The sequence below is a fragment of the Eretmochelys imbricata genome, chromosome 11 (genome assembly GCF_965152235.1).
Source record: "Eretmochelys imbricata isolate rEreImb1 chromosome 11, rEreImb1.hap1, whole genome shotgun sequence".
Lineage (NCBI taxonomy): Eukaryota > Metazoa > Chordata > Testudines > Cheloniidae > Eretmochelys > Eretmochelys imbricata.
The window spans coordinates 593,728-621,401 of NC_135582.1; the positions used below are offsets into that span (position 1 = coordinate 593,728).

At 55.8% G+C, this 27,674-nt stretch overlaps 1 protein-coding gene across 1 annotated transcript; it reads left to right on the forward strand.

Moving 5' to 3' along the window:
• The first annotated feature begins 6,536 nt into the window (after nt 1–6,536).
• Nucleotides 6,537–27,473, forward strand: CHPF (chondroitin polymerizing factor). The gene is made up of 4 exons (XM_077829982.1): nt 6,537–6,802; nt 15,151–15,715; nt 18,734–18,916; nt 24,339–27,473. Exons 1-4 carry the CDS (start codon nt 6,537–6,539, stop codon nt 25,599–25,601), a joined length of 2,277 nt encoding a protein of 758 aa, XP_077686108.1. The 3' UTR covers nt 25,602–27,473.
• Nucleotides 27,474–27,674: the final 201 nt, after the last annotated feature.

Consider the following 27,674-nt stretch of genomic DNA (forward strand, 5'->3'; position numbering starts at 1 on the left):
GCTCTGCAGGAGGTCAGACAAGATGATCACAATGGTCCCTTCTGGCCTTAGAATCTATGACTCTACATAGTACATCCCTGATGTTTTGGAATTGAGTGGACATGGCATTCAGAAATTACACTGCATTGCATCCAAAGAGACACACGGAGAAACGTCATTGAATTGAGCATAGAGCCTTGTGAGCTTGGCCAGCTATGTAAAAATGTCTCCACAGCTTGCAAAGCAGTGTGGCAAGTTCAGCTTTGGATTGACAAAGTCTGCACTATGCCCCACAGATTTTATATAGTCTCTTTGTGCAGGCTTAGCTTTCCATGAGGGCAGCCCATGGGCCTTCAATGGCTCCAAGACTGGGCCCTTGGGCTCCAGCACCCTTGTTTGTCACCATGACTCTTAACAGTGACTCCAACTTCGTTCAGATTCCAGAGAGAGGCTTTGTCTGTTAGGGAGTGATGCCACCAGCAGCGTATTGGCAGTGAGGCAGGGCAGCCTTTTCAAAGCAAGGCAGCATTCTTTAATCACCTGGAGTACAACACTGGAGAGGCTTCAGGTCAGCACGGAGAAGCAAAGCTAAAGTCAGAGTCCATGGACTGCTCTACACTCTAACAGTAGGATGACAAAACAGAATTATCAGACCCCTTGGTCAGTCAGGGGATAGGTCCATCAATGGCTATTAGCCACGAGGATCAGGGATGTTGTAGTAGTAGGATTTTATGTTTGTATTTTGTATAATTTAGAACGAAGGATGTTTGATGTGACCATATCCTGCAAGCCACCCTTTCTGAAAGCAGAAAGGAATGGCCTAGTGTGCCATTGGTAAAGATGCATCAGCCAGAATCTTGTATCTGAAGCTGATTTCAAGGCAGTAATAGACCTTTAGGGTCACCACTTTGTGTAGGTTTAAAATTAGTATTTTGAAATAAGTAAAAGAATGCAGGTTTCAGAGTAGCAGCCGTGTTAGTCTGTATTCGCAAAAGAAAAGGAGTACTTGTAGCACCTTAGAGACTGCAATGATTATTTTCTCCTGCATTGCAATTTGATGTTCCCGTTCAAATGTTCTATGTAAATCAATCATGTTTTGTGTGTGAATGAGGAATGCGTGTGTTAGAAGTGTGAAGGCCATCACTGAACCAGATGTTCTAGGGAGGAATCGAGGACAGATGTAAAGGCACCAGGAGATTGCAACACGTCTCTAATGAGATGTCAGAGGAGGGCAGATTGACAACTCTAAAGATGAGACAGGCATCTTTCAATGGGGACAAGATAGCTGTGATCAAAACCAGCCTGGGGTAACTCCTTGAGAGACTGATAAAAGAACAAGATAAAGAACGAGAAGAACAATTTAAGAAAACGAGCACTTGTCAAACAGCGATTGATTACAACATGACAGTGCAAAATTCATTGGTCCCAATGAAGGAAGATCACTATATAAACCGGGTGCCTTGCCATGAAACTTTGGGTTCATCCTGCCAAGACTTAACCAGAGAATTGTGTTGCGACTGACAGAACCTGGCTCCTCCCTACCTGTGATCAACTGAGCTGTCCACTAGATTGATCCGGACTCTGGACTGGTTACTATAACATCGACTGGCGGGAGAGTGTGTGTATGTGTGTGTGACTGAATGCACATGCTAACTGTTGTATCCCCAATAATCGGGACGTGTTGCCTTTTCCCTTGAAAAAGACCCAATGTGCTTCTTATCAGCATAACAATGTAACCCCATGCTCAGGGTGCCCCTGAACTTCCAACTGCCAGAAGCTGGGAGGGATCTCTCCAAAATTGCCCTGTTTTGTACACTCCCCCTGAAGCTCTGGCACTGACCACTGTCGGAGACAGGATACTGGGCTAGATGGATGACTGGTCTGATCCAATATGGCCGTTCTTATGACAGAAGTTTTCTTGTGCTGACCTAACTTGGCATGTGTCTACACTCCAGTTTGTCTCTGGCTTGTGTAAGTGTCCATTACGACAGTGCAATAAAATGGCACCCCCAAATAGCACAAAGCCATGGTTGGTGCAGTGTGATTTAGACACTGAATAACCTGTTGACCCACAATGCCCCAGTCTCTGCGACAGTGACCACTCTGCTCACATTTTAAACTCCACCAGGTTAGGGAAATTGTTAAAAACCAGTGCAAAAGTTATGGGACAGTGAAAGCTGCATGTTGGGAACTTGACCCCTAACAACCAGGATCCCTGGGCAAATTGTTACTGTCCCCCCGAAACACTGCAAAAATGTCCCAAAAGACAGTGTGTACTGGACAGGGGCATGTGGCACACCAGGATACCTCCCATGGTGCACCATGCTTTATATCGATGCAAGCACACCTGGTGAGTACATTCAGCCAAGTATGCACGTGCCTCAACCATATACGTATTTCAGCAGTAGTACAATGACGTAACTTGTGTCAGCTGCAGTTTGTAGCAGAGAGGTGGCCCATGTTAGTAGAATCCTGTGGGACACCCTCCAGAGACTCCTCAAATCCATCCATCTCCTTGTCTCTCTCTCAGACTTATAGGTGCCAACTCCCTGGGTGCTCCGGGGCTGGAGCACCCACAGGGACAAATTAGCTGTTTGGTGCCGTTAGCATGCTCTGGGAGGGAGGGGGAGGACCGGGAACGTGGCGTGCTCCGGGGAGGAGGTGGGGCTGGTTTGGGGATTTGGGGAAGGGGTTGGAATGGGGGTGGGGCAGGGGTGGGAAGAGGCGGGGCCTCATGGAAGGGGTGGAGTTGGAGCATAGTGGGGGTAGAACACCCATGGGAAAGCGGGGAAGTTGGTGCCTATTCTCAGACTACAAACCCAGCTCCTAACACAGATACCTGGCACCTCGTCCCTTTGTTCTCCAGCTCCGGCCATGCTGCGTTCACATGCTCAGTCTGTTTTAATGCAGAGGGGCCGGAAAGCCACTGTTCAGTCCTTGGGGCACCCATTGTCTCTGCTGGGCCTTCCATTCATAGGCACTGATTTCACTCAGTTCTCGAGGGTGCCTTTGCACCCAGCTCAGACAGGCTGCCCGTCCTCATTCCCTGCCCACTCCCCGTGTAGCCGTACAACGTGAGCAGGTAAACTGATACACTCATATGGCTAATAAAAATGTGACCCAAAACTCCTGCGTTCATCACAGCTCCCCACAAAGTCTGAAAGCCTGGCTGAGTGCCAGGCAGCTGCTGACGTCATGAGCAGTCCCCAATTCCCCTCACAAGCTGCTACAGCCGGCAGGCTCAAGGGAGTGGATAGGATCCAGTCACTTCTTGTGGACATCACAGCTTTTCTTGGAAGTCCTGTGATAGAGCAGGAGTTGGACTCTTTTCTCAGACCCGCAGACAGCTCAGAAAGGCCCTAGCTCGATAGATCAGCCAGACCTCCCAGCAGTGAGCCCACGGGGATGTCTCAGAATCAATCCATATTCACATTTCTGTCAATATTGCTTCTGTTTCGTGATGCTCAAATGTAAAGGAGCAGGGAGCGTTTAAGTACTGGCCCCGGCCCAGCGCTGAGAGGGAAGCAATTCTGATCCCCAGTAAGAGTGCCCTTGGATGGAGATTAGTGGAGGAGATTGTGGTTGTTTAAATGTCCTTGGATTTGCTTTGACCTGGCTTTGAGCAGGGCTGTTTCCAGTCTGAGCTCCTGAGGCGGGGAGCAGATCCCATCTGCAGCCGTCATCTGCTGCCGCTTACTGCCAGCTACAAACCATAGGGAGAGACAATTAGCTGTATCCAGATCACAGGGGAAGGAAGTCAAACGTCCCTGACCCGGAGAAACCTGTGATTAAACCAGCTCAGACATTTTATCTCTTGTTCCAGTTAAACCACAAAGAAATTTGCTTTCAGAGCTGGGATGCGACTTACCCATCTGCTGAGCTTCTAGCTCCCAGACAGACTGAGCAGGGCTCCAGTCCTTGCATTCAGAGCCCTCCCCCAACTCTGTGTCTTCTCTGTTCAGCTATTCCCCTGCACTGCTATTCCCCAGGCATCACGCTCTCTGCATGATCATTGTGATGTTGTTAAGCAGAAACACAAACCGTCTGTCCGTCCATCTATCCTGCAAGCTCCTATGCTGCACCCACGGTGGCACAAACTCTGTCTCCTATCTTAGGCAGCATCACCTTGCTGCTCAGCCAGTGGAAACAGACTACATTCTACCAGGGAAACGAGCCTCTGAGAAGCCTAAATAGTCATCATGGCTTTCAGGCTGATGAGTGGAGTTGACAGGATAGTGGTGTTGCTGCAAGCAGGACTTAGCTAACCGAGCCCTTGTTGTATGCAGTGTTGTTGTAGCCAGGATATGAGAGAGACCAGGTGGGTGAGGGAATAACTTTTATTGGACCAAGTGAGAGACACCAGCTTTGGAGATTCCACCATGTATCCAGCAGTGACAGTCTGAGTTCGTTTCCCAGACCTGAAGAAGAGCTCTGTGTAAGCTCAAAAGCTTCTCTCTCTCTCACCAGCAGAACTTGGTCCAATGAAAGATATCACATCACCCGCCTTCTCTCTTGTTGGCCATTGGGTAGCTCTACCAGTGGCTTTTCCTGAGCTTTTGGCAGTGAGCAGTGTAGTGAGTGATCAGTCTCCGACAGCAATGGTCAGACCCAGTGGAGTTGCACCACTGCTCTGTAGTGCCCTGGACTTTCCTTTCCAGTTACGGGTACCTCCTTGCCGTGTTCTACCAGGCTCAGAAGGCAACCGAACCTGTAGTTCCTTTACACTCTTCTCTACGGACTTGCACTGGCTGCCTTCAGCACAGGTACGGCTTTGCTTTTGGACTGAATCACTCGGGGCTCGATTTTGCATGACACCAGTTCAAACAGCTCGTGACTCTTTGGCAAACCTCATCCCACTTGCGTTGAGCATTTGCTCACGAATGTCATGTAACGGTGCAGCCTTTGTGTTAACACATTACTCAAACCTGCATTGCATCACACCGGGAAGCCCTCAGGGCAGCTACTTCCCCAATGGCTTCCAGCCAAGCGGAGGTGGGTAGATCAGGTCACAGCCAGATATGAGTGATCATGAAGCAAGAATGAGATGGGCTCCTTATACAAAACTAACTCCTCCATCTTCTTCTGGTTCTCTTCTCCCTGCCTCACAAGCTCCCGCTCCTGTTCTCCACAATGCCTTCCATCTCTGCTAGCCAGGGCCTGAGTTTACAACACGTAGAATCATATGGTTAGACGGACTGCAAGGGTCAAACTCCTTTACAGATCTATTTCCCTAACCAACCTTAAGCTAACTTGAATTCTTTAACTTTATACTTATCCTACAGTTTCCTCTTCTGTGACATAGGGACAATGAGACTGATCCTTCTCTGGGGAGCGGTGAAGACTGATTCACTCCTGCCTGGGAAGCTCTTCGGGAGCCAGGTGGAAAGTGCCAGAGAAGGGGCAAGGCTGACGGTGGTGCAGGGTGTGGAGGCCTTCCAGGGGCATTGCAATGTCTCACTCTGAGCTCTGCGCCACGTTCCCAAGCAGCGGGACCTTGGCTGGCTCCCTTTGTTCCTGCCCCATGCAAGGAGAGCGACGGCAAGCTCCCTAGGCTAATCGGGAACCGTCTTTGGACTCCAGGTGTGGGGGACTCCAGTGACACCACCCCAGGCAGGCAGCCTGAGTCCCACCGCTCTTCATCTTTGCCCTTCTCCATGCCCGCCGGCCTGCCCTGCCCAGGGTCCCATGGAGCCGCTGGCTTCCAGGGCTGCATGATGAACAAGGAGCCAGGTGGGGCAGAGTCGGGCTGGGCCTCATACAGAGATCGCTAACCCAGGGGTCAGCAAAGCCCTGAGGGGCCCATTCCTGGCTGGCCCCTTTGCCCCCCCCAGCCCCCCCCCCCACTGAGCAGCCCATGTCCGGCTCGCCCCTGTGCCCCCACCAGCCAACCCCCACGGGCCCATCCAGCTCCCCCAGACCCACCTCCCACTCTGCAATGAGCGGCCCATTCCTCGCTGGCCCCTTTGCCCCCCCCAAACAACCCCCCCGGGCCCATCCAGCCCCCCCCGCCAACTCCCCGCTCTGCCCCTCTGCCCCCCATCCAGCCCCCCCACAGGCCCAGCCAGACCCCCTGCCAACCCCCTGCTCTGACCCTCATCCAGCCCCCCCAGGCCCTACCCCCCCGCTCTGCCCGTGCCCCTCTGCCCCCCATCCAGCCCCCCACGGGCCCAGACAGACCCCCTGCCAACCCCCCGCTCTGACCCTCATCCAGCCCCCCCAGGCCCTACCCCCCCGCTCTGCCCGTGCCCCTCTGTCCCCCTGACCTCCATCCAGCCCCCCCAGGCCCTACCGCCCTGCTCTACCCCTCTGCCCCCCATCCAGCCTCCCATGGGCCTATACAGACCCCCTGCCAACCGCCCCTCCAAGCCCTACCCCCCCTTCTCTGCCCCCCTGCCCCCATCCAGCCCCCAGCTCTGCCCCTCATCCAGCCCCGCCCCCGGGGAGCCGCCGGCGAGGCCGCGCCGTGAGCGCGCGCCGGGCGGGGATTGGCTGGCGGGCGGGCGGGCGGTGACGCGGCGCTGCTGACGCGGGGCGCGCGCGGACACGTCGCACCCGCCATGCGCCTCTCGCTGCTGCTGCCGCTGCTGCGGCCCGCGGCGCCCGTGGCCGTCGGGGTGTCGCTGGGGCTGACGCTCAGTCTGCTCAGCGCCGGCTGGGGCCAGGCGCCCTGCGGGCCGCGCGCCGCGCGCCGCCGCGGCCCCGCGCCCGCGCCGCGCGCCGGCCCCGCCCCCCACCGCCAACCGCCGCCCGCCGCCGCCTGGGAGCTGCGCGTGCTGCCCGCCCGGCCCGCCGCGCCCGCGCGCGCCGCCAGCAAGGCCGTCAGGTGCCGGGGCGGGGCCTGGGGCGCGCGGGGGCGGGGCTGTGAGGGCGGGGGGCGCTGTGGGGGTTGGGGGGCGGTGGGGGGCAGTGGGGTTGGGGGGCTGTGGGTTGAGTTGTGGGAGGGCTGTGGATTGGGGGGTTTCAGGGGCTGTGGGGTGAGTTGTGGGGGTTGGGGAGACGGGGGGCTGTGGGGGCGGGGGATTTGAGGGGCTGTGGGTTGAGTTGTGGGGGGGCTGTGGATTGGGGGGTTTCAGGGGCTGTGGGGTGAGTTGTGGGGGTTGGGGAGACGGGGGGCTGTGGGGGCGGGGATTTGAGGGGCTGTGGGTTGAGTTGGGGGGGCTGTGGATTGGGGGGTTTCAGGGGCTGTGGGGTGGAGGCGGGGGGGCTGTGGGGTGAGTTGTGGGGGTTGGGGAGACGGGGGGCTGTGGGGGCGGGGGATTTGAGGGGCTGTGGGTTGAGTTGTGGGGGTTTGGGAGGCGGTGGGGGACTGTGGGGCCAGGGGGGCTGTGGGTTGAGGTGTGGGGGTTGGGGAGATGGGGGGGCTGTGAGCTGTGGATTGGGGGGTTTGAGGGACTGTGAGGGCGGGGGGCACGGGGCGGGAGGGGCTGTGGGGTGGGGGCTGTGGGGGTGTTGTGGATTGGGGGGTTTGAGGGGCTGTGGGGTGGGGGCTGGAGGGGCTGTGGGGTGAGTTGTGGGGGTTGGGGAGACGGTGGGGGGCAGTGGGGTGGGGGGTTTGAGGGGCTGTGGGGGCCGGGGGCGCGGGGCAGGAGGGGCTGTGGGTTGAGTTGTGGGGGCACTGTGGATTGGGGGGTTTCAGGGGCTGTGGGGTGGGGGCGGAGGGGCTGTGGATTGAGTTGTGGGGGTTGGGGAGACGGGGAGCTGTGAGGTAGGGGGATGGGGGGTTTGAGGGGCTGTGGGTTGAGTTGTGGGGGTTGGGGAGATGGTGGGGAGCTGTGGCTTGGGGGGTGGGAGGGCTGTGAGCTGTGGATTGGGGGGTTTGAGGGGCTGTGGGAGCAGGGCGGCTGTGGGTTGAGTTGTGGGGGTTGGGGAGCCAGGGGGATGTGGATTGAGTTGTTGTGGGTGGCTGTGAACTGTGGGGTAGCGGGTTATGGGGATGGGGGATTTGAGGGGCTGTGGGGGCAGGGCAGCTGTGGGTTGAGTTGTGGGGGTTGGGGAGCCGGGGGGATGTGGGTTGAGTTGTTGTGGGTGGCTGTCAACTGTGGGGTGGCGGGTTGTGGGGATGGGGGATTTGAGGGGCTGTGGGGGCAGGGCGGCTGTGGGTTGAGTTGTGGGGGTTGGGGAGCCGGGGGGATGTGGGTTGAGGGGATCGGGAGCCGTGGGTTGGGGGGTCACGTGTTGAGGTGCCGGGAAAGATGGGAGGGGGGCTGGGTTGATGACGTCCCAAGGGAGGGCGGCCAGCTCTGCTCACCATCCGTGTCCCGGACGGAGCCTCCCCTGTCTGGCGTCCTGCAGCCCCCAAGCACCCAGTGTCCCCGGGGCTGGCCCTCCAGCTGCCCCAGTGTGTGAGCCAGGCCCTGCGGCACTGGCACCCTTCCCTTCCCATCCAGGGGCGCCTGCTGCACCCTGCGGTGGCGCTGGGGTGCTCCATGCCCAGGCTCGCCGTCATGGGCCAGCCCAAACCACATGGGGGCAGAGGGCACAGCAGGGCATGCCGAGGCAAATTGGAACAGGTGCCTGATGAGTCTGGCTCCCCAGTGTGGTTGGGTGGGGAGCGGGCGTGCCACGAACCCTGAGGCTGCCTTCCGTGAACGGAACAACCACTGCAAGGAGACGGAGGAGCTCACAGGGAGAGAGGACGGGGGGATGATGGTGGTGGTGGTGGTGGTGAGTGACTAGGGTCTGCCCACTGGAAAGTAATTGGCAGCAACCTGGCCCTGCTGTTCCCCCAGCCCATTTCATACCAGCTCCGCAGCCAGAAACCCAGCAGCCTTAGGATCACAGAATATCAGGGCTGGAAGAGATCTCAGGAGGTATCTAATCCAACCCCCTGCTCAAAGCAGGACCAATCCCCAACTAAATCATCCCAGCCAGGGCTTGGTCCAGCCTGACCTTAAAAACTTCTAAGGAAGCAGATTCCACCACCTCCGTAGGTAACGCATTCCAGTGCTTCACCACCCTCCTAGTGAAAAAGTTTTTCCTAATATCCAACCTAAACCTCCCCCACTGCAAGGCTTCATCCTGTGTCCCACGGCCCATCATAGTACAGGGATTGGGGTGGTGGGGAGTGACCTTAAATGGGAGGCCTGGGGCAGGGGGAAGGCTCAGAACTGCTGCACTGGGCAAGGTCTGTTACAGACCATGGTACAGCTGCCTCTGGATGTGAAGCGCAAGGGTGATGCTGTGAGTCTGGGGGAGAAGTGCCTGGGCTGTGGCATGTAGCTTGTCCCTAGGGCAGCGGCCGCTGTGGTCGTTCATGTTGGTGCAGCTTGCAGGCTGGCTTGGAGCTGTCAGTGGGGGTACCGTGGGGCAAGTGTGGGGCTCTGACTTGTTGCAGAAGGGGCCTTGAAGGGGTTGGCCTTCAGCTGTGGCTCAGCCGGGAGAGTGCTGCTGGCCGCCCAGACTGTGCTTCCTCCATCTGCTCTGTGTGACTGACTGGTTCATCCCTTTATTGGCCCTTCCAGGAGAGCTCGGCTGCCCAGGAAGTCTTTCTGCAGAAATAGTTTCCTTTGGGGGCAACCTGGCTGTGCACAGCCGCTGCTGGCTGAGCTGACGGTGCCCCATTCCCAGTGCTGCTGCTCTGCATCCTCAGACTGTTCTTGCCCCAGTGCCTTGCCTTATCACAAAATGTTTCCTGGCCTGCAGGCCCCGCTCCTGGCACCCACCCCGTTGTTGACTTGTTCTCTCTATTAGGAAGCTTTTTCTCTTATCTAATGTCAACTTGCCCTGTGGTGGTTTGAGGTCATTCCACCTTGGGCTGCAATATCCCAAGTTGAGCAGGGTTGGGCCTGGTCAGTATTTGGATGGGAGGCCTTTGTGGACATCCAGGAGCTACAGAGAGCAGGGTGAGTGACTGCAGGAGGCGCTCTCCCCTCGGAGTGCTAACCGCAGGACGGTGCTATGGGGCACTGTAGCTGCTGGGGATACTGTTGTTCAGAGAAGATGCAGACCGTTGTAGACATGCAGGAGCGATGGAATTATTGCGGCGGCTGTACACCGATGTGAATTAGGTTAACTTAATTATGTAGTGTAGACATGGCCTCGGGCTTTTCTAGTAGCAGCTGTCAATGCATTTGGTGAAGCTAGCTCAACACTCCGCCCCTTTCCCTGTGTTGTGGGATCTGCTGGACACACATGCAGCCTAAACTCTCCCTGCTGCTCCTGTGCCCTGGGAGCAAGTCTTCGCTGCCCGCCCCAGACTCTGTGCCTTAACCCTCTCCTCCCCATCGTGCTGCCCCCTGGTGTTTGGCACTCTGGGAAATGAGCCAGCTCTGCTGATGCAGCAGGGGAAAGGTTTGGTGTGAGGGAGCCTGGCACGGCCCTGCTCCAAGGGAGGCCTCTCCGGAGAGGAGCCTCTGGTTCTGTCAGTTCCTGTCGCCCGCAAAGGGTGCGTACAGAATTGCCTCTGCCTGATTCCCTGTCATGCACTTTTCTGCCTGCTCCCATCTGTTCCTTGATCTCTCCTGGCTGGGTGCCCTGCTGCCCCAGCCAAGCCATCTCTCCTTTGTTACTGCTTGGGCCTAGCTGCGCTTTGGGTGTTCTGCTCTGGGCGTCGAGTCTCTGGTTTCCCTCCCTCTCCTGCTGTTTGCAGAGTCCACCTTGATCTGAGTGCAGCTCCCCTTGCCCTCCTCCTCCAGAAAGTGATCCAGCCTTGGCACAGGGGCATGAGCTGGTCCCTGGGCTCAGCACTTGGCAGTGCTGGGATCCCGGCAGGGTGCAGCACAGAGCGCCCAGGGAGCGGGCCAGTGAACGAGCCCTGTTGTCCCCTGGAGGAGGCGAGAGGGCAGGAAGTGGAGGGGCTGAATGAAGCCAGTGTGTGTGCGGGAGGCAGCAGCACGGGGTTGTTTCCTGCCTCTTGACTGCACTGCATTGATTAAAATCCAAGAGTGATGTGAGAATCATGCAGCTCTGGCTGGCGCTGCTGTGAGTGGGGCTGGGCCCCTCAGCAGCCAGCACTGAGACCAGCTCCCTCACACCCTCTTCACAGGCTTCAGGTGCCTTTCGTGCTGGTGGGGCCTTACATGGCCTCCCACGTTTGGGCTCTGGGTCAGGTGAGCTGGGCTCAGGAGCTGAAATCCTGTTTGGAGAACAGCAGAGGCCCTGTGATTGGGTGGGTGCTTGGGGAGAGCAGAGTCCAGCTCTGTCCCCCCTCCCCCCAATGGGCAGTGACTCACCCTGCAGGAGTGGGTCTCTGGTCTCTCCCCCAGTGCTGGTGCTGCATGGGCAGTGGGGGGCCGGTGCTCGTCTCTTTTGAGCTATAGGACTGTGACTTGTGACAGCTCACTCCTGTGTGAGGGATGGGTCTCCTAGCAGGGGGGAGCTACAGCAAAGCAGGTGCCTGGGGGGTTGGGGGTGGGAAATGCATGGGGCAGGGGCAGCAGAATGGGGGCTCTGGGAACTTGCTGTGTGTGGCTGCTCCTGGAGTGCTGAGATTCTTTCCATGGGCAAAAGGCTGTGCTGGAGCTGGGATTCCTGCCTGAATCGTGGGCTTAGTGGTGAGGAGGTGCCATTGCTCCTGGGCTGTGGGTAGAGCCCTTCCCCTCCCTGCACCTCCTCGGGGGTCTGCCAGCATCTTCCCACCAGGCAGACCGGGTCCCACCCCCAGCTGCCCCTTCTCTGCTGCAGCAAGTTCAGGCCTCTCAGCCTCACCTCCTTTGCGGCTCTTCCCTGCCTCACGTTCATCACACCTCTGCTGCGCCCGCCTTACCCTCTGCACCTTGCAGAACCTTTCCTCGCCCTGACCTGTGTGGCATCCTCCCGTCAGGGCCCGCCAGCGGTGCAGTTGCCCTGTCATGGGCTTGCCAGTTGGTGTGAGCCACGTGGCAACCAGGTGAGCTGGGTTAATAGGTTTGGGACCCTTGAGCTGTGCCCTGGGGGGCCTCATGCTACTGCCACCCTGCCCCATTGCACACCCAGCTGTCTAATTAGACTGAGCTTTCTGGGGCAGGGCCCACCCGGCTCTGGGTCTGCGCAGCCCTGGTGCACTAATTGGGGCGCTCTCTGCAGCCAATATAAGGGGCAGCCCCCCAGCTGAGTGGGTGGGGCCATGGAGCTGTGTCCCAACCTTGCCCCTGCCCGAGTGGGGCTGGCTGATGTGCAGGGCCCGCTGGAATCGGGCACGTAGGCCTGTCCCTTAGCAATGCCCCAGGGCTGGTGGTGGGCTGTCCTGGAGCTTGCCATAGGCCTTGTGTCTGCCCTGGCATGTGCTCCATTGAATGTGGGAGCCCTGGTGTGGTGACCAGGGGGCAGCTATGCTGCATGTACATACCCTAGCCAGAGACTCTCCTGAACTGCCCCATGTTGCCTACAGGAAACTTCTGCACCCACCAAGGTCTGTGGGGTGGGGGTCTCCATCCCAGGACATGCAGCTGCTTTGCTCCACTCAAGTTGCACCCAGCTCCCCTCCCAAGAAGGGTTTGTTTGGAGTGCTGTGGTGCCCTGTCGGTGAGGGAGCGTATCCCGCCCCTCCTGCAGTCCAGTGGGCTCTGCCTAGTGGCTCCCCGGCACAGATGGGGACCTGGCTTAGGCCCTTCCCCCAGGCACAGTTGTGGGATGCAGTGTGGGTCACAGGCCAAGCCTGTGGTGGCAGCGGGAAGCCCGGGTTAGCAGTGGTTGGGTTGATGCTGCCTGGGCCCATGGTGTCTCTGTTGCCCTGCGTGTGGGAGCCACGTGCGGTAACCTCTCGGGTCAAGGCAGGTCAAGTCCCCCTCCCCTGACCCAACGTTGGGGGAGGGAAGGAGAAGTATGGTCAGCAAACTCCCTTTCCCCCCACCCACGACATGCCCCGGGGCCACCCAGTGCAGAGCTGAGAGGACACATGCTCACACTCCTTATCCTGCTCCTGTGTGGGGATTAGGAATTAGCCTCTTTAGAGCACCATGTGGCTGCTGGAGCTGCAGATGGCTGGGATGTCCCCTGCACAGAGGAGGGGGTTCTGGAGGACCAGAGAGGCCCATCCGAAGGCTGGCTGTTGGCTATTCTGGTCTGTATAGGTTTTGTACTGTACTTGTCCCTGCAGCATCTGGGCCTCTTCCAGTGGGGCATTCAGCCAAGTGACTCCACATCTGCCACGTGTTCGTTCTTTTCTCCGCTCCCCAAAGGAAGGGGAATGTGCTGCGGGGAGTCTGGATTTGGGTCTATTTTTATAATGTAGATGTGCCTGTTGCTTTGTGTGCATTAGAGGAGGCAAGTTGAGAAAACATGCCTGATGCTTGGAGGCTTGTGAAAGCCCTTAGTTCATGGGGGTTCTGCTGGGGTTCCCCATAACCTGGGTTGTCCCCTTCACTTACCTCTGCCCCAGCTATTCACCCCCGCAATCATAGAATCATAGAATATCAGGGTTGGAAGGGACCTCAGGAGGTCATCTAGTCCAACCCCCTGCTCAAAGCAGGGCCAACCCCAACTAAATCATGGCAGCCAGGGCTTTGTCAAGCCTGACCTTAAAAACTTCTAAGGAAGGAGATTCCACCACCTCCCTAGGGAACCCATTCCAGTGTTTCACCACCCTCCTAGTGAAAAAGTTTTTCCTAATATCCAACCTAAACCTCCCCCACTGTTCTGTCATCTGGTACCACTGAGAACAGTCTAGATCCATCCTCTTTGGAACCCCCTTTCAGGTAGTTGAAAGCAGCTATCAAATCCCCCCTCATTCTTCTCTTCCACAGACTAAACTATCCCAGTTCCCTCAGCCTCTCCTCATAATTCATGTGTTCCAGTCTCCTAATCATTTTTGTTGCCCTCCCCTGGACTCTTTCCAATTTTTCCACATCCTTCTTGTAGTGTGGAGCCCAAAACTGGACACAGTATTCCAGATGAGGCCTCACCAATGTCGAATAGAGGGGAACGATCACGTCCCTCAATCTGCTGGCAATGCCCCTACGTATACATCCCAAAATGCCATTGGCCTTCTTGGCAACAAGGGCACACTGTTGACTCATATCCAGCTTCTCGTCCACTGTAACCCCGAGGTCCTTTTCTGCAGAACTGCTGCTGAGCCATTCGGTGCCTAGTCTGTAGCGGTGCATTGGATGTGTCCGTCTTAAGTGCAGGACTCGGCACTTGTCCTTGTTGAACCTCATCAGATTTCCTATTGGTGCCATGACATTCTCTGCGGGGAGGGGATCTCCATACTTGGCATTGAAGCGGAGACCCAGTGAGGGCATATATTGGGTATCTGTGCTAGGGCAGTGTCTCTGTGCCGGACTCATGGCAGGGATCATTGGCTGACCCTTCACCAGTGTGGGAGTCCTGGGCGTCTCAGACACAGGCGGGGCCCCTGCAGGCGTGGCTGGGGGATTAACGGGTGTGGCCCAATGGGCAGAGCACTGGACTGGGACACAGGAGCTCTGGGTTCTCTTCCTGGCTCTGTTACTGGCCTGCTGGGTGCTCTGGGGCCAGTCACTGCCCATCCCTACGATGGGGTTGATGACGCTGACGTCCTTTGTGAACCGCTTTGAGAGCTGTGCAGGAGACGTGTCAGACAGGAGCAGGGCTAGCCAGGGCGGCGATCTCTGCAACGGGAGAAGGTGGCGAAGGGCGGGAGCAGGGCTAGTCAGGGCAGCGCGCTCTGCAACCAGAGAAGGTGGCGAAGGGCGGGAGCAGGGCTAGCCAGGGCAGTGCGCTCTGCAATGGGAGAAGGTGGCGAATGGCAGCCGGGGTCACAGTGGCATTGGGGACTACGGAAGGGGTTCTGCACCAGGGCGGGGCTGTGAGACAGGGAAGCTTGCTGGTGATGTGAGGGGATGCAATGGGGGGAGGAGGCTTGTGGCTCCTGCTGGGGACTTGCTGTGTATCCCGCCCCACCCAGTCCCCGCCTCTCGCTCCCCAGCTGTTGCCCTGAATCTGTCCTGCCTTCTGCCCCGGAAGGACCCCTGCTGGGCAGAGATGGGGATAGCTGGTCATCACATATCCCTCTGCCCCCGACCTCTGCATCTCTGCAAGCTTCCCCACAGCAGTGCCCGGCCTGAATCCAGCCCTACTCAAAGGCTCAGATGCACCTTATCTGTGGTTTGGGGAGAAGCACAGAAATCCAGAGCCGTGCCTGGATGCTGTGACTCGCGTGGTCAGCGGGATCAGCCTTGTGGGGCTCAGGGGCAGGTCTGAACCTGGCTGGCTGGTGGCAAGTTCCCTGTGGTGGGGAAAAGGCTCGTTCACGTTCGCTCTCTGCCCTTCCAGGACACGGTACATCAGTACGGAGCTGGGCATCCGGCAGCGACTCTTTGTGGGTGTGCTCACCTCCAAGAGCACACTGAACACGCTGGCTGTGGCTGTGAACCGCACGCTGGGGCATCGGTTGGAGCGGCTGGTGTACTTCACGGGCACGCGGGGCCGCAAGGTGCCTCACGGCATGACGGTGGTGACGCATGGCGACGAGCGGCCCATCTGGAACATGTACCAGACCGTCAAGTACATGCTGGACCACTACGTAGGCGACTTTGACTGGTTCTACCTGGTGCAGGACGACACCTACACCGAGGCTCATCGCATCAGCCGCTTGGTCGCCCACCTCAGCATCGACACCCTCCTCTACCTGGGCCGGCCTGAGGAGTTCATTGGGGGCGACACCGAGGGGCGTTACTGCTACGGTGGCTTTGGCTACCTGCTCTCCCGCAGCCTGCTGCTGCGCCTGCAGCCGCACCTGGAGAACTGCCGAAACGACATCCTGAGCGCCCGGCCCGACGAGTGGCTGGGGCGCTGCATCATTGACTACACGGCCATCAACTGCGTGGAGGAGCACGAGGTTAGAGCGCCCCCCCTCACCCCCACACTGGCCCCCTGCCCCCATCAGCCCCCACTCCTACACTGGCCCCCTGCCCCCATCAATTCCCACACTGACCCCCTCCCCCAATCAACCTCCACCCCCCACACTGGTCCCCATGAACCTGCATCTTGCCCCAATCAACCCCCACCCCTACACTGGCCCCCAGTCCCCAACTCCTCCCACACTGACCCCCTGCCCCAATCAATCCGTACGGACCCCACCCCCTGCCCCCATCTGCCCCCCTGCCCCAATCAACCTCCATCCCCCACATCGGCCCCCTCCACCCCATCAACCATCACCCCCTCCTTGATCCCCTGCTCCCCTTTCCCCCACACTGACTTCTCCACCCTGTGATGGATTTACCCCAGGGTGCTGGCTGGAACTGGGGTACCAGTGAGCCCGCCTGACCCACCAGCCTGGTCTCCCTTTACACTATACTGCTGTGCAGCCTGCCAAGCGCGCCCCCCCACCCCCAGGCTTCAGGCTGCACGTTACCAGCACACACACAGGTAGGGACACACCCAGCTGCTGAAACACACAGATGCAGAAATCAGCTCTGCATGGGAAGGCTCAGCTAAGGGACTGCCCAGTACTCAAGTGAACACCCCCCTCTAGAGGGTAAACCCCAAAATATACCGTCTTGCACTGCACAGAGATTTGTATAGCGTAAGCTCATGAAATTCGCCCCCTTCCTCAACGTGGAGAGGAATATACACAGCTTTATGCCCCATGTATAATTTCCACACACTGGTTTTAGACCAAACAAAAACAAGTTTATTAACTACAAAAGCTAGATTTTAAGTGATTATAAGGGATAGCAAATGGATCAAAGCAGATTACCTAGCAAATAAAACAAAAACGCAATCTAAACTTAATATACTAAAGAAATTGGATATGAGTAGCAAATTCTCACCCTAAGGGTATGTCTACACTTGCTGAGTTTTTGCACTGTAAGTTTCACCGGTGATAGGGAACGGTGAAAGAACAGCTCTGGTTTGTGTGCTCGCTTATTTCCACAGGCGTCAGAGAGTGTTTACATTAGCAGCACTTCCATCCCCGATGAGAGCAGCTGTCCCACAGTGCAGCTCTCTCGCTAGGTCTTGTGGGAAGGGGGGTGAGCGGAAGGCATTCTGGGTCCCTGCTCAGTGCCACGTGCTGCCCTGCTTCATGTCCCAGCAGCACCATTGCTTTCTTGTTTCTTTCGTGGCATTTTTTTTTAACCCCCCCCCACACTGTCTGACTGCTTTCCCTGCCACATCTACAAGCAAAGGGAAAGGGAGTTTCAAACTTCCTGGGGCTTACATGGGGTGGGGCGGATGTCCCTTGACCTGGCATCAGAGCAGTGGAGATGCTGGCCAGAGTGGTCACTTTTGGAACTGTGGCATATCCTCCGGAGGCCAAAACGTGTTTACACAGGTTGAACATGTCTTCACTTTCACAACATCACAAAAAGAACAGTGGAAGGAGCTGTATGCCTTTCGTGAAGGTGGTTTTCTTTTTGTGATGAAACTTCTGAATTTCACCGCAAAAAGTCATTAACAAGTGTAGACGCTCCCGCAGTTTTAGCTCAAAAAAGGGACTTTTTGCGCTTTAAATGGCAAGTGTAGACATGGTCTTAATGTTTTTAGACTGTTTGCAGAGATTCTTGAGGGTAAACTGCACTTGCGTGCAGCTTAAAACTCCAGGTATTCCTTTCACAGACTAAAAAGAAAAGGAGTACTTGTGGCACCTTAGAGACATAAGCTGTAGCTCACGAAAGCTTATGCTCAAATAAATTGGTTAGTGTCTAAGGTGCCACAAGTACTCCTTTTCATTTTGCGAATACAGGCTAACATGGCTGCTACTCTGAAACCTTTCACAGACTAGAAATCCCGCTAGCCTGGGTTCAGCCGCTCCCTCTCTCCCCCCCCTCCCCCCCCCTCCCCCCCCCCCCCTTCAGTCCTTGTTTCTCAGGTGTTTCCAGCAATCTTCTTGGGTGGGGAGTCAATGAAGAACCACTGATGGTGTCACTCCCCTGCCTTAAATAGCTTTTGCATATAGCAGGAACCCTGTGTCTCCCAGGCTTTGTTTCCACGCCTGTCAGTGGGAGGACACTGGTGACTTGGTCACATGTCTCTGTAGAGCCATAGGAGCCATAACTTGGAGGCTGTTTGTAGTGTCCCCAGGAAGGCTCCCCAGTGGGAGATTAGCACTTCTAAGACCTATTGTTCTCCCTAATGGCCCTTCCCAGTCAGCCATCTGGACTGATTGCATTCTACCCAGTGGGCGTTCCCCAGGTGTAAACACATTTGTAATAGATACATAGACAATATTCCTAACTTCAGATACCAACATGATGCGTGCATACAAGTAGGATAATCAGAGTCAGTGAATCAGAACCTATTCAATGACATCTCACATGCCCTGTCTTGCATAAAATACATCCTAGTTATGCCATAATCATATCATATATAATAATAATACTATGAAGAATATGGGGCATAATGCCACATGCCCCATCTCACTTCCATACTGACCCCTGCCCCCATCAACCCACACTCCCCACAGTGGACCCCTCCATCCCATCATCTGCATAAAGGAACAAGAGGTGAGAGCAATCTCCCAACTAACCCCCATCCCTCCACCCCATCTACCCCCCACTGATCCCCTGTGGGGAGAAGCTTAAGGTGAAATTGAACCTCCTGCTACCTCCTCACTGACCCACAACCTCCACCCCCCATTAGTCTTAACTCCACTCCATGAACTATATGGATGAGCACAGTCCCCACCCCTCTCCCCAAGCAATTAGGGATTGGGGTGTGATGTAGGGCAGGCATTACCCCATCTCTACCCCAGCTCAGGGCCTGCGTTACCAGCACTCAGAGCAGGGATTGGGGTGTGATGTGGGGCAGGCATTACCCCCTCTCTACCCCGGCTCAGGGCCTGCGGTACCAGCACTCAGAGCAGGGATTGGGGTGTGATTTGGGGCAGGCATTACCCCCTCTCTCTCCGGTTCAGGGCCTGCGGTACCAGTACTTTGAGCTAGGGAAGAACACGGACCCGGAGCGGGAGAGCGACCCCCGTTTCCAGAGCGCGTTCACTGCCCATCCCGTGCTGGACCCTGTCCAGATGTACAGGTTGCACAAGCACTTTGCCCAGGTGGAGCTTGAGAGGACGTACCAGGAGATCCAGCAGCTCCAGGTGAGGCCCGGCCCTGGGGGAGGGGGAGTGTAGAGGGGATGGGCCCAGAGCTCTGAGTTAGATGAGCAGGGAGCAGCCTGGCTATGGCTTGGGTCACCTTGCCCTCCAGGGAGGCTTCCCATTTCAATCTCAGTCTGCTGCACCTGCCTTAATGAGGCAGCCAGAACACAGAATCCCCTCGGCCTGTGCCCTGGCACAGGGGCCAAGGCATCTTCCTTCACCTTCTGTGCTGGTGATATACCCCGGCAGAGACGGTTCTGCCAGGAGAATGGGCCTGCCAGGGTGGTGGAGCATGCTCTCTGTGGGCAGTTACTCTGGTAGATCTGGGCTGGCTTGATCTCTGAGCCCAGCCTTGCACTATTGCCCAGCTGAAGTGCACCTACGGCTCGTTGCATTTCTCCTGCAGGATTTCATCAGTTTATTTCTTTTAAAGGCAGAAAGGATCCCTGTGATGGAGGTTATGCTCTGACCTGCATAACACAAACCGAGAACTTCCTCAAAACAGTCCCTGGCTGAACTAGAGCAGATCTTCTAGGAAATGTCTAGTCTTAATTTTAAAAACTTCCAGTGGTAGGGAATTTTCCATGACCCTTGGTAAACTGTTCCAGTGGCTAATTACTGTCACTTAAAAATGTACACCTTATTTCTAGTCTGAATTTGTCTAGCTTCAACTTCCAGCCATTGGATCACGTTAGACCTTTCTCTCCTAGATTGAAGAACCTTCTATCATCAAATTTCTGTTCCCCGTGTAGGTACTTGTAGACATGATCAAGACACTCCTTAACCTTCTCTTTGTTAAGCTAAATAGATTGAGCTCCTTGAGTCTGTCACTGTAAGGCAGGTCGTCCAATCTGTTAATCATTCTTGTGGCTGTTCTCTGAACCCTCTCCAATTTATCAACACCCTTGAATTGTGGACACCGGAATTGGACACAGGATTCCCCCAGCCATTGCACCAGTGCTGAATACAGAGGTAGTATAATATCCCTTCTCCTACTTGATATTCTAAGGATGGCCTTAGCCCTTTTGGCCACAGCATCTCCCTGGGAGTTCATGTTCAGCTGGTTATCCACCATGACCCGCTGGTTCCCCAGATACAATCCCCCATTCTGTAAGTATGACTACATTCTTTGTTCTTAGATGTATGTCTTTGCATTTGCCCATACGAAAAACACATTGTTTGCTTGCACCCAGTTTACCAGGAAATCTAGGTCATTCTGTATTGATGACTTGTCTCTCTTCTTTATTTATTTTTCCCCCAGTCTCTGTCATCTGCATCTTAGAGACTAACCAATTTATTTGAGCATTAGCTTTCGTGAGCTACAGCTCACTTCATCGGATGCATACCGTGGAAACTGCAGTTTCCACGGTATGCATCCGATGAAGTGAGCTGTAGCTCATGAAAGCTCATGCTCAGATAAATTGGTTAGTCTCTAAGGTGCCACAAGTACTCCTTTTCTTTTTGCAAAGACAGACTAACACGGCTGTTACTCTGAAACCTGTCATCTGCATGTGATTTATCAGTGATTTTTGTTTTTTCAAAGCCATTGATAAACATGCTAAATAGCATAGGGCCATAAACTGTTCCCTGCAGGACCCCATTAGAAACATGCCGGCTCGATGATGATTTCCCATTTACAATTACATTTTGAGACCTAGTAGCCAGTCTTTAATCCATTTAATGTGTGGCCATGTTGATTTTTTTTTGTATCTTTCTAGTTTATTAATTGAGTTGTCACGTGGTGCCAAATCAAACCCTTTACAGAACTGTGTACAGTAACTCCTTGCTTAACGTTGTAGTTATGTTCCTGAAAAATGTGACTTTAAGCAAAATGATGTTAAGCTAATCCAGTTACCCCATAAGAATTCATGTAATGGGGGTGTTAGGTTCCAGGGAAATCTTTTTCACCAGACAAAAAACTAAACTAAAATGACACACACACAGAGTATAAGTTTTAAACAAACAATTTAATACTGCACAAAGCAATGATGATTGTGAAGCTTGGTTGAGGTGGTGAAGTTAGAGGGTGGGATATTTCCCAGGGAATGCCTTACTGCTAAATGATGAACTATCACTCGGCTGAGTCCTCAAGGGTTAACACGTTATTGTTAATGTAGCCTTACACTCTACAAGGCAGCACGAATGGAGGGAGGGGAGACAGCATGCCAGACAGAGAGACACACCCTGTGTGTGGGAGAGAGCGAGAGATGCGCATTGCCCCTTTAAGTACGCTGACATCACTCGCTAAGTACATTGCCTTTTTAAGTACATCAGGAAGTGGAGGCAGAAGCTGCGGCCAGCAAGCACTCTCTGTCCTGAGCCCTATCTTTCCCCACCCTGCTCTATATGGAGAAGGGGTAAGTGGGGGGCAGAAGTAGTGGGGCGGGGGACACCCTGACATTAGCTCCCCTCTTCCCCCCTCCCCTGCACAGCAAGCAGGAGTCTCCCGGGAGCAGCTCCAAGGCAGAGGGCAGGAGCAGCACACGGCAGGGGCGGGAGGGACAGCTGAACTGCTGGCAATTGGTAGCCTGCTGGGTGGCTGCTGCACAGGGAACTTAGGGAAGTGGGGAGCTGATGGGGGTCTGCCAGCCCACACTGGTTCCAAGCTCCCACCAGCTCGCAGCAACAGGCTGCTCTTCCTGCAAGCAGTGGACAGAGCAGGCGGCTGCCAAACAACATTATAAGGGAGCATTGCGCAACTTTAAACAAGCATGTTCCCTAATTGATCAGCAACCAAACAATGTGAACCGGGACGACTTTAAGTGAGGCGTTACTGTAGATGCAATATATTTACTTACCTTTATCAACCAAGCTTGTAATCTCATAAAAAAAATCAAGTTATTCTAACAAGATCTATTTTCCATAAACCTGTGTTGACTGGCATTAATTACATTACCTTCCTTTAATTCTTTATTAATAGAGTCCTGTATCAGCTGTCCCATTATTTTGCCCAGGGCTGATGTCAGACTGATAGGCCTATAATTCCCCAGGCCATCCCGTTTACCCTTTTTGAATATTGACACACAATTCCCCAGGGTTCCATGACCCACTAAAAATCAACATTAATGGTCTAGAGACTTTTTGTGCCAGCTCTTTTAAAACTCTTGAAGGCAGGTTATCCAGACCTGCTGATTTAAAAATGTCTGAATTTAATAGCTGCTGTTTAACATCTCCAGAGTTACTCATGGAATGGAAAGTGTTTGATCATCATGTGACATGATGACATTATCTGACTTTTTTCCACCTCCAGAACAGAAAAATTTTTGAACACTTCAGCTTTTTCGCATTATCATTGACAGTTCTACCATTTGCATCTAGTAATGGACCAATACCATAGGTAGGGTTCCTTTGGCTCTTGATATACTTTAAAACCCCTCCTTCTTATTGTCTGTAACTTTGCCCGGGCGGGCTGGGATGGAGCTGCAAGTTGCTCTGGTAAGAGGAATCCCGACTGGGCGTCTGTCTGTACCGAGGCCAGAGCTCTTGGCTGTGGCCTTGGGAGATAATGCCCTGGCCCCTGACCTTCCAGGTGCCTGTGAATCCCCACAGCCCTCCGGAGGCTCCTCAGAGCTTCCCTGTTGTTAGTGTTTGACATGTAACAAATCCTGGAGCCCAGAGTAAGTACCTGGGGACTGGAGAAAAGCCAACATGGCGCCAGCATTTAAAATCCAACCTGCCATTGTGTGTGGATGACTCACAGGTTTCGATGATAAAGGTAACCGTTACCATGATACACCGAGACTCTGTAAGGCATGTTTTAGCCCAACATGGTGTTTTTGATTAAACAAAAAAACAGCACTCCACAAAATCAATGCAGCCTGTCTGAAATGGATTAAAAACTGGTGAACAGATCTCCAGAAGTCATTATAAATGAGAAATTGTCATCCGCTGTGGGGTCTGTCTGTTGGGGTCCTGCAGGGCTCTGTTCTTGGCCCAGTGGTATTCAGTCTTTTGTCAGTGGTGTGGAATTCAAATAAAATCACTGCCGGTAAAAATCTGCAGATGACGCAAATTGGTTAAGTTGTAAGTAACGATGGGGACAGGTCTGTGACACAGACTGGCCTGCATCACTTGATAAGGTTGACTCACATGAACAACATGTGTTTTAACACAGCCAAATGTGAGGTCATACACCTAGGAGAAAAGAATGTAGGTCACGCTTATCCTGGAAAGCCGATACGTTGAACAGGAGTTAGGGGTCACGGTAGGTAACCAATTGAACGTGAGCGCCCAGTGCAGTGCTGTAGCTAAATGGGCAAACGTGATCCTCAGCTGTATAAGCAGGGGAATGCCAAGTGGAAGCAGGGAGGTGGTATTCCCTCTGTGTATGGTGTTAGACAGAGCAATACTGCATCCTGTGTCCAGTTCTGGTGTCAACACTTCAAACAGAGCATTGGAAAAACAGGGGCTCGGAAAAGAGCTACAGAAAGGGTTTGAGATCTGAAAAGCTGCCTGACCATGAGAGACTAAGGCAGCTCAATCTATTCAGTTCATGCAAGAGAAGGGTATGAAGTGGCTTGGGCGTATGCAGTGTACAAATACTGACACCGGTAGATTTCTCCTGACCGAGGTCTCTAACCCAGCAGACAAGGCAGAGCGAGACCCAGTGGCTGGAGCTGAAATGAGACCAATTCAGAGTAGAAATGAGGCACAAATGTTTAACGGGGTGGGAAATTAACCACTGGCACAGGTCACCCAGGGACCAGACTGAGTTCTAAAAGTCGTGCTCTAGCTCAGCCAGGAATGGGAGGCTGGTTGCAGGAGTTGCTGGGGAGGGATTGTGGCCTGTGCTAGGCAGGATCTCAGACTGGGAGAGGGGGCCGGACCCTTCTGGCCTGTCTGTGAATTTGTAAATGTTATATGATGGTAGCGCCCACAGGCCCTGCCCAGGATTGGACCTCGTCATGCCAGGTGGGAATGGTCAGAGCCAGTCCCTGCCCTGAAGGGGTCAGCCTAAAGACCCAGCTGAGGGGTAGAGGTGGGAGCCATGCCTGGGACATCCGAGGGGTGGAGGTGGAAGTGGTGCAGGACAGCAGATTAGCTGGGGGGATTGGACAGCCAGTTGGAGTCACTGTAGGGTTTGTGTAATCTTGGGGAGAGCAGCTGTCGAATAATCTCAGCCCCTTATAGTATGGGTTGGTGCTGCCATCTGATGGGGGAATGGTGTCATTGCGTAGCTAACAGTGCATCCCCGTCCCCTGGAGTGACAAGGTCGGGGAGGTCACATCTTTTACTGGACCAACTTCGTCTGGCGCGAGAGGTGCTTTCGAGCCACACAGAGCTCCCCTAGAAACTCTGGGGTTTGGCAGGAAACCGGGGGTGACTGTGTGCCTGGGAGGAGCTAGGCCAAGCGGTGGAGGGTTGGTGTGGGGGACTGGAAGGTGTCTTGTTCCTGCTTCAACTCCCCTCCCTCCTCGTGCAGCTGGAGATCCAGAACACCAGCAGCCTGTCTGCGGACGGAGACCATGGCGCCACATGGCCCATTGGCATCACGCCCCCGTTCCAGCCCAAGACGCGCTTTGAGGTGCTGCGCTGGGACTACTTCACGGAGGAGCAGTTGTACTCATGCGTGGATGGCTCCCCCAAGTGTGAGCTGCGCGGCGTGGACATGGCTGATGTGGCTGACGTGGTGGCCGTGGCCATGGAGGAGCTGAACCGCAAGTACCAGCCAGTGCTGCACATCCGCAAGCAGCAGCTGGTGAACGGGTATCGGCGCTTCGACCCCACTCGGGGCATGGAGTACACGCTGGACCTGCAGGTGGAGGTGGTGACGCAGAAGGGGCACAGCCGCTCGGTCACCAAGCGGGTGCACCTGGTACGGCCCCTCAGCGAGGTGGAGATCATCCCCATGCCCTACGTGACTGAGGCCAGCCGCATCAACGTCATCCTGCCGCTGACGGCGCATGACCGGGACCACGCTAGCCGCTTCCTGGAGGTGTATGCGGCGGCTGCCTTCGAGAGCAGCGAGAATGCCGTGCTCACCTTCCTCTTCATCTACGACCCCTTCGAGGCCCAGCAGGTGGCACAGAATGACATCTTCGCCCCGGTCAAGGCCAGGATTGCCGAGTACGAGCGCAAGTACACCGAGGTGAAGATCCCCTGGATCAGCGTCAAGACGGACGCGCCCTCCCAGATCAAGGTCATGGACATCATCTCCAAGAAGCACCCCGTGGACACGCTTTTCTTCGTGGCCAGCGTGGACACCGAGGTCACCACCGACTTCCTGAACCGCTGCCGCATGAACACCATCAACAGCTGGCAGGTCTTCTTCCCCATCCACTTCCAGGGCTACAACCCGGCCATCGCCTACCACAACCAGGCGCCGCCCGCCGCCCTGGATCTGATGCGGGATGCTGGGCGCTTTGACCGAGACGTCTTCCACGAGGCCTGCTTCTACAATGCTGACTACATGGCAGCACGCACCCGCATGGCAGGCGACGCGCAGGAGAACGAAGACATCTTGGAGACCCTGGAGATCTACGACATGTTCATCAAGTACTCCAGCCTGCACGTCTTCCGGGCCATGGAGCCTGCCCTGCTGCAGCGCCACCGGCCGCACCTCTGCAACCCCCGCCTCAGCGAGGAGATCTACCACCGCTGCATGCAGAGCAACCTGGAGGGGCTGGGCTCCCGCTCACAGCTGGCCATGGTGCTCTTCGAACAGGAGCAGGGCAACAGCACCTGAGCTGCAGAAGGGGCTGGCTCAGCCAGCCTCCCCATGGCCTGCCCCACCTGCTCTGCTGGCTCTGGTTGTTCTCCCCCTCGTGGTGCAGCAGGCATTCTGCTGGCCCAAGGGGAAGCTCCCTGCAGACAATGGGCTGGATGGGGGCAGGGGAGTGTGGGGGGTGGGCTCAGACCATCTAGCTCTAGCCAGCTGGCACTGGCTGGGCTGGGGCGCTGATAGGGGACCTGTGATATCCTGGGGCTGGGAGACTCATCTGGGAGCCAGGCCATCTGGGTTCTGCTCCCAGCTCTGCTCTGTACCCTGTCTGGTCTCAGTGTCTCCCTCCCGCCTCTTTCCATGGGACAGTGACACTGAGCAGCCCCTGGGAGTGGGGTTCATGGGGTCTGGCCCTTGCACTTGTCCTGACGCTGGGCTGGGCAGGGTCCCAGGGCAGGTTCAAGGCTAGCGCCAAAACCTCTGCTTCCATGAAATGGCCGTGGAAGGCTGAGGGTGACTGGTGGAGGAGGCTGGAGACTGCAGTGGGGCTGGGGCCTCTCCCTGTCTCCTCCACACAGTGCGTCGGCCATGTTGGGGATGCCACCTCCTGGAGCAGCATGGACCCTCTGCTCCTGTGTGCACGGGATGCCTGGCCCTGCCTGCAGTGTGCAGCTTTGCTGGGCTTTGCGTGTTGGTGAGTGTGGTGCATTGATGTGGGTAGAGTGACTTGTGGGGTCAGGGCTGGCCATGTGACACCATCCCACAGAGAGGTGCAGCACTCCCTGTCTCTTGCCCTCTGCCCCATAGACTTTGCTGGCTCCAGTGGGCTGAGGCTCCCCTCCCACGGCTGGCAGGGTGGGGCTCCAGCCTTGGAGCATGTGGCTTTAAAGAGTAATTGCCTGGCTTTGCGCCCCAGGTGCTGGCCACCTGGGATTGGAGGCTCTGAGAACCCCCTGTTTGGTACAGTGTGGGGTGCTCCTGCCCTGTCACTCAGCCCCTCACCCACGGAGTCCCTGGGGTGCTGCAGGGCAGGAGGGATTAGAGCTGGAGGCCCTAGCGGGCCCGATCCAGGGCTCTGTGTCCCAGGGAGCTCAGGGTGCTGGCTTCTGGCGTGAGTTCCTGAAAGCGCAGTGTGGGCTCTGGGCAGCTGGAACCTGGTTAAACCTGCAGCTGTAGAGCAGGGGAGGGTTTCTTTGGTACGTATGGAGCAGTGCATTTAATGGCAGTGCATTGCAGCTCTGGCCATAACCTGCTGGCCTAAGCACTCCAGGCTTTGGGGGGAGGGGGAAGCTTACAGGGCTTGAGCCCCAGGACGTGTGGGTGCAGGGAGGACCGGGGGTCCCTCTATTCACTAACTGTGTGCTGCTCCCCATGGGAACTGTGACCCAGGCCGTTTTGGCCTCTGCAGTATTTTAATAGGACGGGAGGAGGCTGCAGCCGTCAGATGAGAGCTTTCCATGGGAGGTTTGAGCTGTCTCTTCTGCTGGCCCAGCAGGCCTGATGCAGCTACCCCTGCTGGTGCTGTCACCCTCGGGGCTCTCCGTGCCGCTGCTCGCAGGGCTGCATGAGGGGACGGGATCCTGTCCCCACTGGCCGCAGGCAGAGCCCTGTGTAGGGACACGTCTGCTGGAACGGGCCCTTCTCCGAGCAGGCATTGGCTCCTGGCTTCTTCGTGGAGCTGTGCTCTCTGCACTGAGCACACTGGGTGGGGTGGGTGATGCCTGGGTCTGACCCCAGTCAATGCTGCTGGGGCTGCCAGAAAGAACGGGACAGATCGGCTGCAATGTGCGTCTCCAAGGAGCAAGTGACAGAGGAGTCAGACTTGGCTCCAGGTTTATATTTAATGGCAGGGGTTGGGTTATTGTGTTTACACTGCAATAAAACGGAAAGGATGAATTAGTCTGGCTGTGAATTCTTCACTGCTGGAGGGGTGGGGCAGCAGGCGCCAAAGGAGGGGGGAGAGGGAGTTGTACCTGGGCGCCAGAGCTGGGCTCAGAGAGGGGAGCCGGGAGCAGGATGAGGAAGGGGGGCCAGCACCTGGCGGGGGAGGGTCCCAGGGCAGGGCTGTCCCTCCTTTACTGTGTAGCTGAGGGGTGA